At 44.6% G+C, this 17,117-nt stretch overlaps 1 protein-coding gene across 1 annotated transcript; it reads left to right on the forward strand.

The window, feature by feature from the left end:
* Positions 1–942: 942 nt before the first annotated feature.
* Positions 943–16,711, forward strand: PDIA2 (protein disulfide isomerase family A member 2). Its single transcript, XM_066577543.1, has 12 exons — positions 943–1,064; positions 1,183–1,438; positions 5,405–5,611; positions 5,699–5,832; positions 7,987–8,124; positions 8,342–8,455; positions 9,716–9,841; positions 11,645–11,839; positions 11,919–12,039; positions 14,392–14,573; positions 16,091–16,183; positions 16,285–16,711. Exons 2-12 carry the CDS (start codon positions 1,234–1,236, stop codon positions 16,354–16,356), a joined length of 1,587 nt encoding a protein of 528 aa, XP_066433640.1. The 5' UTR covers positions 943–1,064; positions 1,183–1,233; the 3' UTR covers positions 16,357–16,711.
* The last annotated feature ends 406 nt before the right edge of the window (positions 16,712–17,117 follow it).

Here is a 17,117-nt window from a genome sequence, read left to right on the forward strand (position 1 = left end):
GACGGGGGCGGGGCTAAGTTCCAAAAATTAGCCCCGCCACCATCCCCCCTCTCCTCATTGAAAATAGTGCAGGTGGGTGTAGAGGAGGCAGAGAGGGGGCGGGAGCTCAGTTCCTGCTCCTGGCTCTTTCATCCTCCCCCCCCCCCTACAGAGAGGGACGCCGTATATCGGCTCGGCGTGAAAACCCAGCCGATATACGTTCGTGTGAATCCAGCCTTCCATCCTTTTTTATCGCACGTCAAAAAAGCGCATAAATGTACAGGCTCTGCACTTCCCAGTTCTCTTTATTTTATTTTGACGTTTCCATGGTTACTTGCATTAAAGACTGGAGCCGCTCACATCATCTGATTGCACCCTTTCTTGTTAACACATCCATAGACTTAAATGGGCGATTTGTGTCTGAAGATCATAACAAAGCAGGACATGCTGGGATTTTTCCTTCTTGTTTTCTGTTTCTGCGCAATTTCGAACTGATTATTTTTTCCAGATGTCTATGAAAAAATCGCCCGTGTGACTAAATCCTAACTTTCACAAACTTTCTTTCAAAAGTTGAACTTTTGCTACCAGCTATAAGTCCATGGGGAAGCGACGGTTTCCTGAAGCAGCAGGTGCCGGACAAATAATCTACTGCTGGTGGGTACTGCGGTGTAGCGAAGGTGTTGCTGTTTCACTTGAGGTTAAGAAACTAACCAAGCAAGAGAAAGGTGTCTAAAATTAAACATTTATGTGCTTTTTTTTGTCAAAATATCAAGTTTTTGCAAAGTATATTTTATATCATGAACAGAAGTTGCAAACGGTCCCTGGGACCACTGATGTGTGGCAGAACGATGTGGCCTGATGTGATTGGCCAGCGCCATATACTGTAATGTTCTCACGCTGATTCTGGTATAAAGGAGGCACACGTGTTGTAATTAGACTGCTTTGTTGTCCCTGCTGGTCGGCATACAAGACTACTTAGAGTGAACCACCGTGCAGTGACCCTGCCTGTCCAGCAGGGCTACTCCAACAGTCCCCATCGCCCTTCAAGATTTGGCAGCTCCCGGCGTGAGGTTGGATAGGATGAGGTAAATATTTAAACAAAGTCCACTGAGTGTTACATAAGCCAGTAGCAATGCTCCACGCGTGCTGCCCATGTCCTCGTCACTACCTCCGAGGCTTTATCTGCTCCTACTCTCTTCATAGTCTTTCTTTCAGTCTACGGGCAGTAAAGACTGATTCACTACACCGCACACCATGAGGTGGTCCCACCTGCTCCTCGGCCTCCTCTTGGCCTTCTATGCGAAAGCAGACCCCAACGCCACATCGGCAGAGTCATCTTCTGAGTCCTCCCGCGAGGAGAAGACAGATGAGCTCCTGGAAGAGGAGAACGTGCTGGTCCTCCATGAGAAGAACTTTGACAATGCCCTCAAAACCTTCAAGTACCTGCTGGTGGAGTTTTGTAAGTATCATCCGGATAACTTTTTGTTTGAGACTGGCAGGGGTGTCGTCATCAGCTAGGTGGTGAGATAGCGGTGGGTCATGTTCTACTGCATTACTAAGCATCTTTACCATTGTCTGGAAAAGTTGGGTGATAATCAATATGGTGGCCACAACATCTCCCACATTGATTGTGAACTGCTGAACTGAAGTCCTTCATGGTAATTCTGCTTAGTCAAAGGGGTTAGAAAAACATGGCCGCTTCCTTCCAAACACAGCATCACCCTTGTCCACAGGGTTGTGTTTGGTATTGCAACTCAGCTCCATTGAAATGAATGGGAGCTGAGTTGCAATTCCAGACACAACCCATGGACAAGGATGGCGCTGTGTTTGGAAGAATGCAGCCATATTTTTCTAACCATAGACAACCCCTTTAAATACATGTAGCAGCTGCCCTGTAGGCCCAGGAGCCTATGGGTGCTCAAAGACATGTCTGCCACCAATATTGGAGATGGACATGGGGTTCTGGGGCTTCAGGTTAATAACTTTTGAGGGGTCATTACAAGATCAAACCTGTAATGAATGAATATGTAATGATTTAGCCCTTAGTCAGGAGAGGCCCCGGGTGCACTATGTGGCGGTGCATTACCATATGTTACATAGTCTCACAACACTTGGTAACTCACATACAGAACAGCACAACATTCAGCCATATGGCAACTTTGGTTGCATCACAACCTCATGGCTGGCAACAGTTTAAAGGGGAAATCATGGTGACAGCAGAAGTAATGTACAGAGAATCGTGTCAGGACCCCCAGCAGGGGAACAGTCTACCTTATGGAGGTTAGTTGTTTGGTGCCACATAAAAGGTTGGTATATAAGATGAGAATGCTTGGTCTGGGTGAGAATGTGTGTAAGGGGGTAAGTAACTGGTCAGTGATGGAAAGCAGAGGGGGGTTATAAATGGTACATACTCTGATTGGGTCACCATTACTAGTGGGATACCACAAGGGGCAGTATTGGAAGGGTTACTAGTGGGGTACCCAAGGGGCAGCATTAGAGGGGTCACCGTTACTAATGGGGTACTGCAGGCAGAAGTATTAGAGGGATCACTGTTACTAGTAGGGTACCACAAAGGGCAGTATTGGAGGGGTCACCTTTAAAAGTGGGGCACCACAGGGGTCAGTATCAGAGGGGTTACTACTAAGGTACCACAGAGGGCAGTACTGGAGGGATCACCATTACTAGTGGGGTACCACAGGGGGAATTATTGGAAAGGTCCCCGTTACTAGTGAGGTACCATAGGCAGCAGTATTGGAGGGGGTTACTAGTGGGGTACCACAGGGGGCAGTATTGGAGGGGGTTACTAGTGGGGTACCACAGGGGGCAGTATTGGAGGGGGTTACTAGTGGGGTACCACAGGGGCAGTATTGGAGGGGGTTACTAGTGGGGTACCACAGGGAGAAGTATTGGAGGGGGTTACTAGTGGGGTACCACAGGGGCAGTATTGGAGGGGTTACTAGTGGGGTACCACAGGGAGAAGTATTGGAGGGGGTTACTAGTGGGGTACCACAGGGGCAGTATTGGAGGGGTTACTAGTGGGGTACTATAGGGGGCAGTATTGAACCCTATTCTTTATAATATATTTATTAATAAGGTCGCAGAGGGATTGTGCAGTAAAATATTAATATTTGCAGATGACACAAAACTATGTAAAGTAATTAACACAAGAGAGGGCAGAATGTGGGTACATATAAAGCTGTATACGGGTACATATAGTTAGGCAAATAGGATCATGTGGGGCATCAGAAGAGGTCTAGGGGCGCGTGACAAGAACATTGTTCTTCCTCTTTACAAGTCACTGGTCAGAGGCGGACATATCAGAGCTTGAGTGGGTTCAAAGGTGGGCAACTAAAGTAATAAATTAGTTTAAAAACAAGACGACTAAGAGGCGACCTACTAACTATGTGTATATATATATATATATATCTATCAGGGGACAATACAGAGATCTCTCCCATCATCTATTTATACCTCGGACTGTCACAAGGGGGCGCCCTCTACGTCTAGACGCAGTGTTTCCCAAACTCAAGTCCTCATGGACCCCGACAGGTCATGTTTTCAGGATCTCCTCAGTATTGCTCAAGTGATATAATTATTATCAGTTCTTACTGTAGAATATCCTGAAAACATGACCTGTTGGGGGTCCCTGGGGACTGGAGTTGGGAAAACACTGCTCTATAGAAATGAGGGTTTTTACACAACGTAGAAGGGGGTTCTTTACTGTAAGAGCAGTGAGACTATGTAGCTCTCTGCTGAGAACGCGGGCGGTGATGGGGAACGCACTAATAGAGTACAAGAGGGCCTGGGCTGTAATAATATTACAGTTATATCACTGATTACTCAGAAGGGTCGGGGGTCCGGGGATTATTCTGATTACCAGATTGGAGTCAGGAAGGAATTTTCCCCCTAAAATGAGAATTGACTGATACCTCATGTTTTTTTCCCCTTCTTCTGGATCAACATGGGGAGGTGGTGGGGGGTTAATAGGCTGAAGATGCTTTAACAATCCAGGAAAGTATTGAGATCATCCTGATGGTCGGTAACAGAAGTCTACATAAGTTAGCCGAGGCTTTCGATCAAGAACACCAAGTCCAGGGAAACTAGTCGTGTCCAGGACAGACGGAGAACTGGTCAACCAAGCCATATGTCTAATCCCCAGGCGTCTACGGCTGCGCTAGCTGTTTTCATGAAGAATCTACCAAAAAGCCACAAGAGACTGGCACTGGCCTCTCATGAACTTCTCTTACTGACCATCGGCATGATCTCAGTTCTGTCCTGGATTGTTAAGGACATCTTTTGAAAAGACGTGATTAGTGTTTTCCATCACACATAACTCAACATAACTGTATTATTACTCAACAAGACATCATCAATAACTCAAAAATGGTTGCAGATATTGAAAAAAATGACTTCAACTATACATTTCTGATGGACTCCTACCTTTTAACCATGTATACCATCACCTCCTCTCCATTGAAGTTTCTTGGGCGGAATCCCAAGATGGCTGGCATTAAGATGGCCGACATACAGCAATACAGTGCCAAAAAGTTTTCCTCCACTCATCCAAGTGTTCTACAAAGTTTCCTATTTGCATCTCTTTTCATTCAGAAGATATTCTAGGTGGCCCTGACTTCTGAATCACCCTGTATATAGTTATAAGTTCTCTCGAGCAGCGCTCCCCTCCTGTGTGCAGTGACTGTGAAGGTGACAGGTGTGTGGATTACATAATAGTTGGCCTTCTGCTCCCAGCTGCACAGTTTCCCAAAACTCGTTATCTCTACAGCGATGATGAAGAATCCGACCCAATGCCTGGTTACTGCACCCCCCTGCAGTGAGGAGGAGACTTGGGTGTCTCTGCAGTCCCATTGCAAGTGAATGGAGTACTGCTGCACTTGCTTGACCAGCGCTCCATCCAGTGAGGAGGACTGGGGACATAGGACCCCCAATCTTAAGATCGATGGTGTCTCAGCAATGTGAGCCCACGCAATCTTGGTACAACCCCTTTAAAGGAACGTTACATCCACCTGATATTTGGCACACAAGACAAAGGACATAGCCTACAGATTCCAACTGTCAGTCATGGAGGCACTGGCAGACTCTTCCTGGTGATTATCATCTCATCTGTAGTAGATCAACCCCTTCCAAACACAAAGGTCTCTTGTACAGAAGGGGCAATCAGATCGCAGCTTTTATTCTCCTCTGTCTGAATGGCAAGTTCTCAATTCCCCTACAGCACCACCGCAGGGAAAAAGTGGTATTACACTTTTCACATTGAAATCAAGGGGCAGGTCCTCCAGAGAGAAACTCTCATTGTAGCCACTCTCCACTCGAGCTAATAGATAAGGGGGCTCATCTAATAAGTAAGTGAAAGGATCGCCACCGTGTTATGTAATAGAACAGCTTAATTCCGTATGCTTTTTTTCAGATGCCCCATGGTGCGGCCATTGCAAGGAACTGGCCCCAAACTACATTAAGGCTGCAGAAACCCTGAAGGAGCAGGCACCAGAAGTGCGTCTTGCCAAAGTGGACGCCACAGAAGAAAAAGAGCTCAGCGATGAGTTCGGTGTCAGCGGATATCCCACCTTAAGATTCTTCGTAAATGGAAACAGAACTGGCCATATTGAGTATGGAGGTAACAATACAACCGGACCGGGAGCGCATCAAAATATCTAGTTACATAGAAGTAGTAAGATAAATAAAAATATCACTTACCTTCTAGGCAGGAGAGACGCGGAGGGCATCGTCAGATGGATGCTGAGGAGGATGGAACCCGCCTCTGTGGAGGTGAAGACTGTATCCGCCGCTGAGGAGTTTATCAAATCTCATGAAAGTACAGTCATTGGTTTCTTCAAGGTAAATTATACTGTCCCATGTCCTCAAGAAGTAGCAGCGGCACTCACACCCTGGTGGGTCAAAAAGTTTCTCTGCCATATGAGCCGACAGCAGTAAGCACATGATAGGCGTAGGCCCTGTTATAAATTTCCCACTTGGGTCTAGGAGCCTCATATTGCACCTCTACTCCCGCATAGATCAATGGTAGCATCGTCAATGTAGCTTTTGAAATACAGTATAGATGGAGGAAAAAATAAGGGCCAAGCACCTCTTGGGTTAGCAGAAGGGCCTCACTCATAAGTGCAATGAGCTACAGTGAGTGCGTGCTCAAGTGGAGACGATATGATCACTATAGCTCACTGAAATATGTGAGGGAGGTGTTGCCGGCAGCCGCTATCCAACAATGTGGTGTAAGCATTGTGAGGATGTAATGTACTACCTGGGTGAATAAATTAGGGTGGGGCGTAAACCTAAATGAGATGAAGAAACTACTCAAATTAAGAAATGAAAAAGTTGACTTCTCTTTATTAAATCCAGCAAACTGATGCATTTTGAGGCAAACTGCCTCTTCCTCAGGAAGCTGGGTGTATGCACATCTGTAGCGCCACTACAGAACTAAACAAAGCGTCTGTGTTACTGAAACGGGGACGCTAAGGCAGAGTCCTCCAGCTCAGGATTGGGTGTTGTAGTCTCTGGGGAGTCAAGGGCCTATCTAGATCTTGGACCTTGGAGTCCTCAAAGGAAAACCTGGCATCCACATCATCCGCCTAGCTACCGTCTTGTCTCTTACTCTAGATGACCGGTTCTCTTTTTCCAGTTCTCATCACCATGAGGAGCACCAGAACCCACATCCATTGTTTAATTGAATGGCTGGCACTACTCGGTGGAGCTCGATAGCGAGTCCCCGCCTCACTTACTCCTTAGCCATAGGCTTAGCACACTCTGTAGACTCTTACTACCTCACGAATGGCTCACTCTCTCTGCCAGGGGGCAGGCACCACCCTACAATTTATACAACACCCTGATCATCAGGGTAATGGAAAACTTTTGGCGCATAGTACCAGACACAGGTTGCCCCACCCAATGCCCAGAGGGTACAGTGTTAAAACAGAACGCTACTAATAAACAGCATTTAAAGTGACAGTACAAGCAATACACATATTACACTACAATTGTCCACACACCCCAACTTTCTGAGGAAGAGACAGCTTGCCTTGAAATGTGTCAATTTACTCAATTTAAAAATGAGAAGTCAAGGTTTTTATTTCTTGGCATAGAGTATATTCTTCATCTTAAAGGGGTTGTCCCGCGAAAGCAAGTGGGTCTATACACTTCTGTATGACCATATTAATGCACTTTGTAATGTACATTGTGCATTAATTATGAGCCATACAGAAGTTATTCACTTACCTGTTCCGTTGCTGGCGTCCTCGTCTCCATGGTGCCATCTAATTTTCAGTGTCTAATCGCCAGATTAGACGCGCTTGCGCAGTCCGGTCTTCTTCTTTTCTGAATGGGGCCGCTCGTGCCGGAGAGCTGCTCCTGGTAGCTCCGCCCCGTCACGTGCCGATTCCAGCCAATCAGGAGGCTGGAATCTGCAATGGACCGCACAGAAGCCCTGCCCTCCACCGAGGGAGAAGATCCCGGCGGCCATCTTCACCAGGTAAGTAAGAAGTCACTGGAGCGCGGGGATTCAGGTAAGCGCTGTGCGGTTTTTTTTAAGTCCCTGCATCGGGTTTGTCTCGCGTCGAACGGGGGGGCTGTTGAAAAAAAAAGAAAACCGTTTCGGCGCGGGACAACCCCTTTAAGGTTGCACAATGCCCCAGTTTTACCAACCTGCTGCTATGTTGCAAAGTAATTTTCGAAGGTCCCGATATCTCCAAACTAAAAGGACAAGAAGCTTGGAAGAACTTTATAGATCCCTTCATTCCAGACATCAGAGGAGGAGCCCAGCTCAGAGACCGCACTAATGATTTCTCCTGATATATCTTCATGGCGCATCATACACTATGGATGAGTGAACTTGTCCTAACGCCACCAAGAAGATCTGGGGGAATGCCCAAAGATAACATAGTAAATGTAATTGTGTCATGAAGAGTCCTCTTATTGGTGCCTTTTGGCCGGATTCTCATAATGTACCAAGTTTTTCATGATTCTTTTTTTGTACTTCTCCAGGATCCTGAAGATGCCGACCTAAACCTATTCAACGAAGTGGCATTAAACACTGAAGACTTCAAATTCGCCATTGCTCATAAGGAGGAAATATTTAGGAAATTTGGAGTTTCTACAGACAGCGTCATCTATTTCAAGAGTGTACGAGCTTTTCCTTGGGCTAATATATCTATCACATATGGTAAAGTCATATCCTCCCCAGGCCAGATCCCTTGAGTTGTATAGCTCTACTGGGCCTCAGCTTTGGGATCTTCAGAGTCATGATAAGTACTGGCATACTCCACCCAATGCTTCCTATAGGTGATACATTGATGATTTGCTCTATATAATTGCATTATGACATTTTATATTTCTATAGCCTGAGGAGAAATACATATACACAGGAAATGAGGAGCTGGGCTTTGACAAAGATGAGCTAGTTCAGTTCCTTATGGTCAACAACATGGACATCGTCACCGAATACAGTGATGAGGTATGGATAATGCTGTGCTCAAACCACCATATCTATGATGACTCCTAAATGTGCTGAATCCAATAGTTTCTCCTAAGATAAGCAGACAGAGATATCTGGTAGCCCCTTGTCTCTATTCTTCCTTAGAAATAACATGTCCTTTCTTAGTGGAAGACATAGAAGAGATGGCGTCCCATAGCAAGAACTTGAATGGGCCCTCCATTATGGTGTCTGATTTTGCCATCCAGGATAGACCGTCTTGGTGTTTCTTTCCCATTCTATGCCCTTTCATAGAAAACTTGGGCTAGTTCTCCACCTCTTTGTTTGCGAACAGTGCAAATCCTCTTTGGAGGAATTTCCTGCATACGCTCTTGTTACCCAGTAGCAATCAGAGCTTGGGCCCCTCTCTCCAAGGACCCCATAGCAGTCGCATAGTCTGCCTGTATGGTACATACGCCATTGTCCGTTCTACTAAGCTGAATAGACATGGATATGGGAGGGCCAGAGCAAGGCCACAACTTTAGGACCCGTTCACACTTCCGCTCCACCAGGTTTTCATTTCTCTGAAAGTACTTCCCCATGAAGGGGCTGTCTGGTCTAGAAAAACTTACTTTTAAATGCTCTGTTAGGACTTTCTGAGTCAAATAGGAGGAAGGAAGTCGCTAATTCTGAAGTCCTATCAAAGAGCCAGAGTGGCTATAAAGAACCTCTCTCCCCTCTGGAGGACCCCACATGTTCATACATTATACCAACACCTAATTGATATTAATGATAACTGTGTAATACTTTATTTCTCCTGTAGTGGCAGTAAAAGAAATTTGAAGACTTGCTATAAGGTTATTCCATAGATTACAGCTGATCGCTGAAGGGTGCTCTGGCTTTAAAAGGTTGGATAGGCCATCAATATCAGATTGGTGGGAGTCCAACTCTCAGCACCCTTCACGATCAACTGATTGAAGATGCCTTTATTGTTTATCAGGTACAGTGCCATACTTCTAGTAGTGGCTGTACCTGGTATTACAACTCAGAGCTGCTCAATCCCTTTGAATCCACTGAGACTGAGCTATAATATGAATTGCTTAGGGTGTGGCGCATGGCAGATTTTGTTGTCGATCCGCACCAAAATCTGCACCATTTCAACTTTCAATTGAAGGGGTGAAGTCTGCTGAGCATCCATGAAAAAATCCACACCAATTTGGTGCAAAATTTGATGCACAATTTGCCGTGTGTGAATGCACCCTAGTGGTGGAAAATATTCTAATTTACTTTTTTTACTGACAGACAGCACAAAAAATCTTTGCAGCCAAGATTCCCAACCATTTGCTGCTGTTTATTAACAAGACTGTGGAAGATCAACTTCTACTTCTGGAGAACTTCCGACAGACGGCACCTGATTTTAAAGGAACGGTATGGCTGCATAGTTACTATAAGACTCTTGGGTCCTATTTGGGCGTAAAAACATCATACAGGAGGTTTCTGGCCTGGGACCCCCTCCTGATCCATGAGTCATAGCGACCCTGGTCTAGAGAAGTCAATTCTCCAATGTAGCATATGGTTGACCATTCATGGGCTGTAATACTTCACAAGTGGCTGGGTGATAACAGCTGATCATCAGGGATTAGGAAAGCCAAACTCGGGAGTGATCAGCTGATTAATGGGTTGGCTTCAGTTTAAGACGCTGTTCAGATGAGGCCTCACTCTTGTTCCCAATGGAGAGTTGGAACACAACCATACACATTAGAGGTTAATTGGCCGAACCTATCAATTTTGGTGGGTAGAGCTGACCATCTAATATGTATGAGTGCCTCCTGACTCTCACCATTGGCCAGCTGTTCAGGGAGATAAAGCTCAGGCAGTTGGTTTTCAACTGCTCAACCACATTTTTTTCTGGGAGATAAGCCGCTGCGAGAGGTATGTGGCAGCAGTTTCCTCCCTGCTCTACATTTAAGCACATTTATGCTAGGTTTAGCCAAGTGTGCATGCTATAGGGGTGTAAAGCGAGATAGCGGTCAGCTGAACACTATCTCAAGGCTCATTTACATGCAAAGACAATCTTTCAAATGATTGAAAGATTGACAGTTTCAGCGATCATTTGGCATAAAGTGCTAATGGGCACTAATGCCCATTAGCACTTTATCAGCTTCATTTGCATGTAAATGAGCCTCCTGGAGCTTCTTGCAAAAAACAGCAAGTGGTCTGAGCTCTGCAATCAGCTCAATTTTTCTCCTGCAGGGGTGTCAGCTTAAATACAATGTAATCAGCTGCTCCAGTGCAGAACACAGCATGTGTTCCTGTTATCTTCTCTCCAGCTGAATAATGGATTTTATGCTCACTTAAAAATCATCGTTCAGCCAGAGTGAAAGATGAAAGTGTTTACACACAACGATCATCACTCAATTAAATACAGGTACTGGGTTATCATAGAGTAACAGGGAAGTTGATAGGAAAGTTTTTCTTGATAATTCCGTCGCTTCCAGATAGACTAGAATAAGTCACGTTTAACGAAACTCAAATCCGATTTGGAGTCTCCTGAGGTTTAAGGGTACGATCTCTTCTTCCAGCTACAACAGCAACCAAGCAGAACATTGATAAACCCTGGAGCAATAAAAGCATACTAGGTGTTTCGTTAAACGTGACTTATTCTAGTCTATCTGGAAGCGACGGAATTATCAAGAAAAACTTTCCTATCAACTTCCCTGTTACTCTACGATAACCCAGTACCTGTATTTAATTGATTAATTGCTTTAGTGGTCAGTATTTGTCGTTGAAACCCATGGGCATAACTTGGGCAATTCTCGACACTCTGTGTATGAAGTGTTTGTGTTTGTAATAGTGAGTTCCACTTTTTAAAATATTCTTATTAAAAGTTAATTTTTAATTTTTCATCAAACAAGTCGTGGGTTTTCTCAGTGAATCCTGTAAGTTGTACAGTTAACCCTTCTGTCTCAGTGAATACAACGACCATCACTCAAAAGCCATAGTTTGAGCGAATTTTGAGTGATAATCGTTGCGTGTAAATGGGGCTTAAGAGTAATGGACAGCCTAAGTTCTCATTCAGATGGCCATAGCAGCTGGACCCCACGTGGTTAGTATGACATACCTTTGCACAATCAATCACTGCAGCGGAGTTCTCCTATACATTTTGGTGCATTATAACCTTTTTTTTGTACATGTTCCAGTTTTCACTCATCTTTTGTCTTTCGCCTACAGGTCTTATTTGTGGTGATTGATTCCAACGGGCCCCATGCTGGAGTTCTGGAGTACTTTGGACTCACTGATGAAGATATTCCCACCATCCGGTTTATCAATATTGAGAAGGTTACAAAATTTGCATTCAATGCCGAAAAAATAACAGCTGAGACTGTGAAAGAGTTTTGCCAGGGGGTTCTGGATGGCAAAATAAAGGTAAGTAATATAAGACTTGGTGTGTCCCTGTCCGAGAATATGGAAATTAATTTTATGAAGTATCTTGCTTTGAATTTAGCAAAATCTGTTAAGTGAAGAGGTTCCTGAAGACTGGGATAAGAAGCCCGTGAAAGTTCTCGTAGGCAAGAATTTCGAGGAAGTTGCGTATGACGAGACTAAAAACGTATTTGTAGAATTCTGTAAGTATACCAATAATGGAGCTCATGTAGACACGGACATTTTAAAAAGCAGCCAGTCTCTCTTGAAGTGACTAAAGAATGGCTGGACTCAGGTGACAGTAAATCTCATTCTAAGTTAGAGCTTGTTTTATGCTCCAGAGCTACATTCAGAGTTCTGCTAGTTGGGATGGGAAATAGTAAACTGCTTATACATATATTTACAGTTCAGCAGAGCTCTCATAATTAAAGAGTGTATGTGTGTGAGGGAAAAGAGAGTCAGTTCCTTTTACATCAGATTACTGTAAGCAGTGTGGATATTAAGTAAGCAAGAAACGCTGGAAGATTGCAGCTCTGAAGATGGAGAATAGCGAGTTCAGCTCTGGAATCAGTGGCGTTACTATAGAGGATGCGGTTGCACCCGGGCCCAGGAGCCTTAGGGGGCCCATAAGGCCTCTCTTATCCATATAGGGATCCCAGTACTATGAACAAAGCATTATAGTTGGGGGCCCCGTTACAGGTTTTGCATCGGGGCCCGGGAGCTTCAAGTTACACCTCTGTCTGGAATATAACAAAATGTAACTCAGAATCTTTACAGGTTAAGTAATATATATACACAGTGACTCCACCAGCAGAATAGTGAGTGCAGCTCTGGAGTATAATACAGGAAGTAACTCAGGATCAGTACAGGATAAGTAATGGATGTGCACAGTGACTCCACCAGCAGAATAGTGAGTGCAGCTCTGGAGTATAATACAGGATGTAACTCAGGATCAGTACAGGATAAGTAATGTATGTACACAGTGACTCCACCAGCAGAATAGTGAGTGCAGCTCTGGAGTATAATACAGGATGTAACTCAGGATCAGTACAGGATTAGTAATGTATGTACACAGTGACTCCACTTGCAGAATAGTGAGTGCAGCTCTGGAGTATAATACAGGCTGTACCTCAGAATCAGTACAGGATAAGTAATGTATGTACACAGTGATTCAACCAGCAGAATAGTGAGTACAGCTCTGGAGTATAATACAGGCTGTACCTCAGAATCAGTACAGGATAAGTAATGTATGTACACAGTGATTCAACCAGCGGAATAGTGAGTACAGCTCTGGAGTATAATACAGGATGTAACGCAGAATCAGTACAGGATAAGTAATGTATGTACACAGTGATTCAACCAGCAGAAGAGTGAGTACAGCTCTGGAGTATAATACAGGATGTAACTCAGGATCAGTACAGGATAAGTAATGTATGTACACAGTGACTCCCCCAGCAGAATAGTGAGTGCAGCTCTGGAGTATAATACAGGCTGTACCTCAGAATCAGTACAGGATAAGTAATGTATGTACACAGTGACTCCACCAGGATAGTGAGTGCAGCTCTGGAGTATAATGAAGGATGTAACTCAGGATCAGTACAGGATAAGTAATGTATGTACACAGTGACTCCACCAGCAGAATAGTGAGTGCAGCTCTGGAGTATAATACAGGATGTAACTCAGGATCAGTACAGGATTAGTAATGTATGTACACAGTGACTCCACTTGCAGAATAGTGAGTGCAGCTCTGGAGTATAATACAGGCTATACCTCAGAATCAGTACAGGATAAGTAATGTATGTACACAGTGACTCCACCAGCAGAATAGTGAGTGCAGCTCTGGGGTATAATACAGGATGTAACTCAGGATCAGTACAGGATAAGTAATGTATATACACAGTGATTCCACCAGCAGAATAGTGAGTGCAGCTCTGGAGTATAATACAGGATATAACTCAGGATCAGTACAGGATAAGTAATGTATGTACACAGTGACTCCACCAGCAGAATAGTGAGTGCAGCTCTGGAGTATAATACAGGATGTAACTCAGGATCAGTACAGGATAAGTAATGTATGTACACAGGGACTCCACCAGCAGAATAGTGAGTGCAGCTCTGGAGTATAATACAGAATGTAACTCTGGATCAGTACAGGATAAGTAATGTATGTACACAGTGACTCCACCAGCAGAATAGTGAGTGCAGCTCTGGAGTATAATACAGGATGTACCTCAGGATCAGTACAGGATAAGTAATGTATGTACACGGTGACTCCACCAGCAGAATAGTGAGTGCAGCTCTGGATTAGGATTACAGGTTGACCAGGGTTTCCTAATGACGGGCCAGTTTTAATATATATATTTTTTTAATTGTCTTTATGAGAGAAAGCCTCCCAAAATAGTATGAAAATAGTGAAACTAGCTCAATGATATTGAGTATTTACCTATTGAAGGCAAAACTGCCCTACTAACCCAAGTAGGATAGTAGAGGGATATTTTAATTAGATGAAAAGTGATTTTTTTCTTTCTCGTTAACCCATTACCCTCTGGTTATAGATGCACCTTGGTGTACTCACTGTAAGGAGCTAGAGCCCACCTGGGAGGAGCTTGGAGAAAAATACAAGGACCATGAAAATGTCATCATCGCTAAAATAGATGCCACTGCAAATGAAATAGACGGGCTGAGAGTGAGAGGCTTCCCCAACCTGAGGTTCTTCCCTGCAGGACCGGGACGAAAGGTTAGAGGATTGTTTTGGGGGTCACATACACCCTGTTCAAATGAGCTGCAGTCACATCAGGCTTGGATGAGCATTTGTGTTGTGTCCGCAAAAAAACAGAGAGTATATGGCCTCCGTCCGTGGGGTGTCAACGCATCATGGATCTATTGAATTGGTGAGTCTGACCAGAATAGTGCCTGCCGACCAGAGGTCCCTGCCATTGATTGGCATGAATACTGATCTCCTTTCTTCCCTGTAATCTTGCACAGGCGCCGTAGCAAACCTTGCCACTGCCCGCGCACCTCGGCTCTCCCTTACTTGCTGAGACTGCAGTGGCGTACTGCACATGCGCATTGAGGATCGTCACTCCCACAGTCATCTGACCTCGGAAGCGGTGGGAGTAACGATCCTCAAGGCGCATGCGGAGCACGCCGCTGAAGCTACAGCTGTGAAAGGAGCGCGAGGTGCGCAGGAAGGGTTTGCTACAGCGTCCACGCCGGATTACAGCGAAGAAGAGAAATCAGTATGTATGCCAATCAAGAAGAAAACAATCTGACTTTTCAGCTCGTTAGACCTCAGCGCTAGAAAACTTGAAAAGTAGATTGTAAAGGTACCCGTCACGGATTACAGAACCAAATAGTGATAAGGAAATCTCATTAGCAGCGCTGCTAAAGGTTTATGTGGATTGTACTAACAGTAGGAAACCATCAGCAAGGTCGGCCAGCTGCTGCTGATTGTACTTTTTATTCTAATTAGGACTTGTATGAAAAAAACAGATCAGCGGGTTCGTTAACACGCATCCCCTAACGATAGCCACTACCTCTGTGCACTCAGAAGTACTCAATGGATAAACCTGGAATCCGTCAACAAGTTGCTGTTTACGGAGCTGTAAAGCATGTTTCTATGACTGCAGATTAAGGTACTTGTACACGGGCCAACCATCACCCTAACTAGCACTGGAAACAGCGATAGTTGTCCGGTGTACAAGCGGCCGCTGACAGGGCACTGAGCGAGAGACTGCTCACTTTTTGGAGTTTCTTGGATGTTAGCAAAATGACCGTCAGGCTGTGTAAACAGGCAGTCACCCGTCTAGGAACATCTGCCTGTTTACGGTTCATGGAGGTGGGCTGGGACAATCCTGACTGCTCCACCTCCAGTCACAGAACAGACTATTGCCTCTGTGTAAAAGCACAGGAGAGATAGTCGGGGAATAGTCGTTGGGACTGCTGATAGGCGCTGATGTGGCCAACAGTTGTCTTATGTAAGGGGACTTTAAAACTAAAAAACAACCCGAATCACGGAGAAGCTGGAGCAACACACGAAAAAAAAAATCAAAATTGGAAAAAAAAAAATCAAACGGAATTTTTTAAAATGTTTTTTACATATTTTTCATTTACATTCTGCAGTAATTACAAATTAGCATTTTCCCCTAAAGCAACCTAAAATGACGTCTTCCAGAATTTAGCATTTTGATCAACATCTGCCCATTTTCCCGTAAGTTATGTACATTTTAAGTGACAGTTGTATCCTGCATGCAGATGATCGAGTACACAAAGAATAGGACCGTGGAGCTGTTTTCCCAATTTATCGACAGCGGCGGAGTGCTGCCCGTGGACGAAGACGAGGAAAAGGTCCGGGCCGAATTCTTTTTTTTTCCCCCTCTATAAAATGTTGAAATTCCAAAAAAAAAAAAAAAAAATGCTAAAAATCTTTAACTTTTTTTTCCTCTTAGATGAAAGCAGATCAGGAAGAAGATATTAAAGTAGAAGATGTCAGTTCTGAGAAGTCCAAAGATGAATTGTAGTCATGTGACATCGAGTGGCTTAATATTAATAGAAGTTATGTGACTGTCCAACCGGGGAAACAAATCTCCAAAATTTAAAGGGGTTGTCTGATTACTGGGTAACCCCTTTACAATAGGACCCCAGGGTAAAACAATAGATGTACTTACCCCTCCACAGCCACAGATGATGTCACAGGTAATCAGGTGAGTCTCATCATACCTTGGGACCCCAGCGGGCTGCAGTGCTGGATCCCAGCGTCTGTGGAGGGGTAGGTATCTCTCTAGTATTTTACCCCATGGGATCCTATTGAGAAGGGGTTATCCAGTAATCCGACAACCCCTTTAAATGTTTACCAGTTTATACAAGCCTGACCTAATAAAGTGTTTTTACAATACCGGGATTTATTTAGCCGACTGATTACATTTTTAATATGACCCCGGAGTGCAGCATAAAATCACGTGACAAGTTCTCCGTGGATCACTTAAATGGGAAGATCCAGCGATCTGAGTGACGTTCAATGAGGTCTGGTCATCAGTGCTGGACTAGCCGGGGTGTCACTGCCAACCGCGTGCGGGGTTCTCATTTAAGGGTGTGGAGAGTATATGGAGAATGGTGTGATGGAGGAAACCATCCAGTGTGAGGGGATCCTGTGGATGGAGACAACTCATCACTAAAAGGGGTCAGAGGAGGATGTCAGGAATCGTTCTGACCAACAGGCGCTGCATAGTGAGGAGTAGCTGGGGCTCCTACTAATGTGTCTGAACACACAACTTGTCGTTCC

Source organism: Eleutherodactylus coqui, chromosome 8, assembly GCF_035609145.1.
Source record: "Eleutherodactylus coqui strain aEleCoq1 chromosome 8, aEleCoq1.hap1, whole genome shotgun sequence".
Taxonomy (NCBI): domain Eukaryota; kingdom Metazoa; phylum Chordata; class Amphibia; order Anura; family Eleutherodactylidae; genus Eleutherodactylus; species Eleutherodactylus coqui.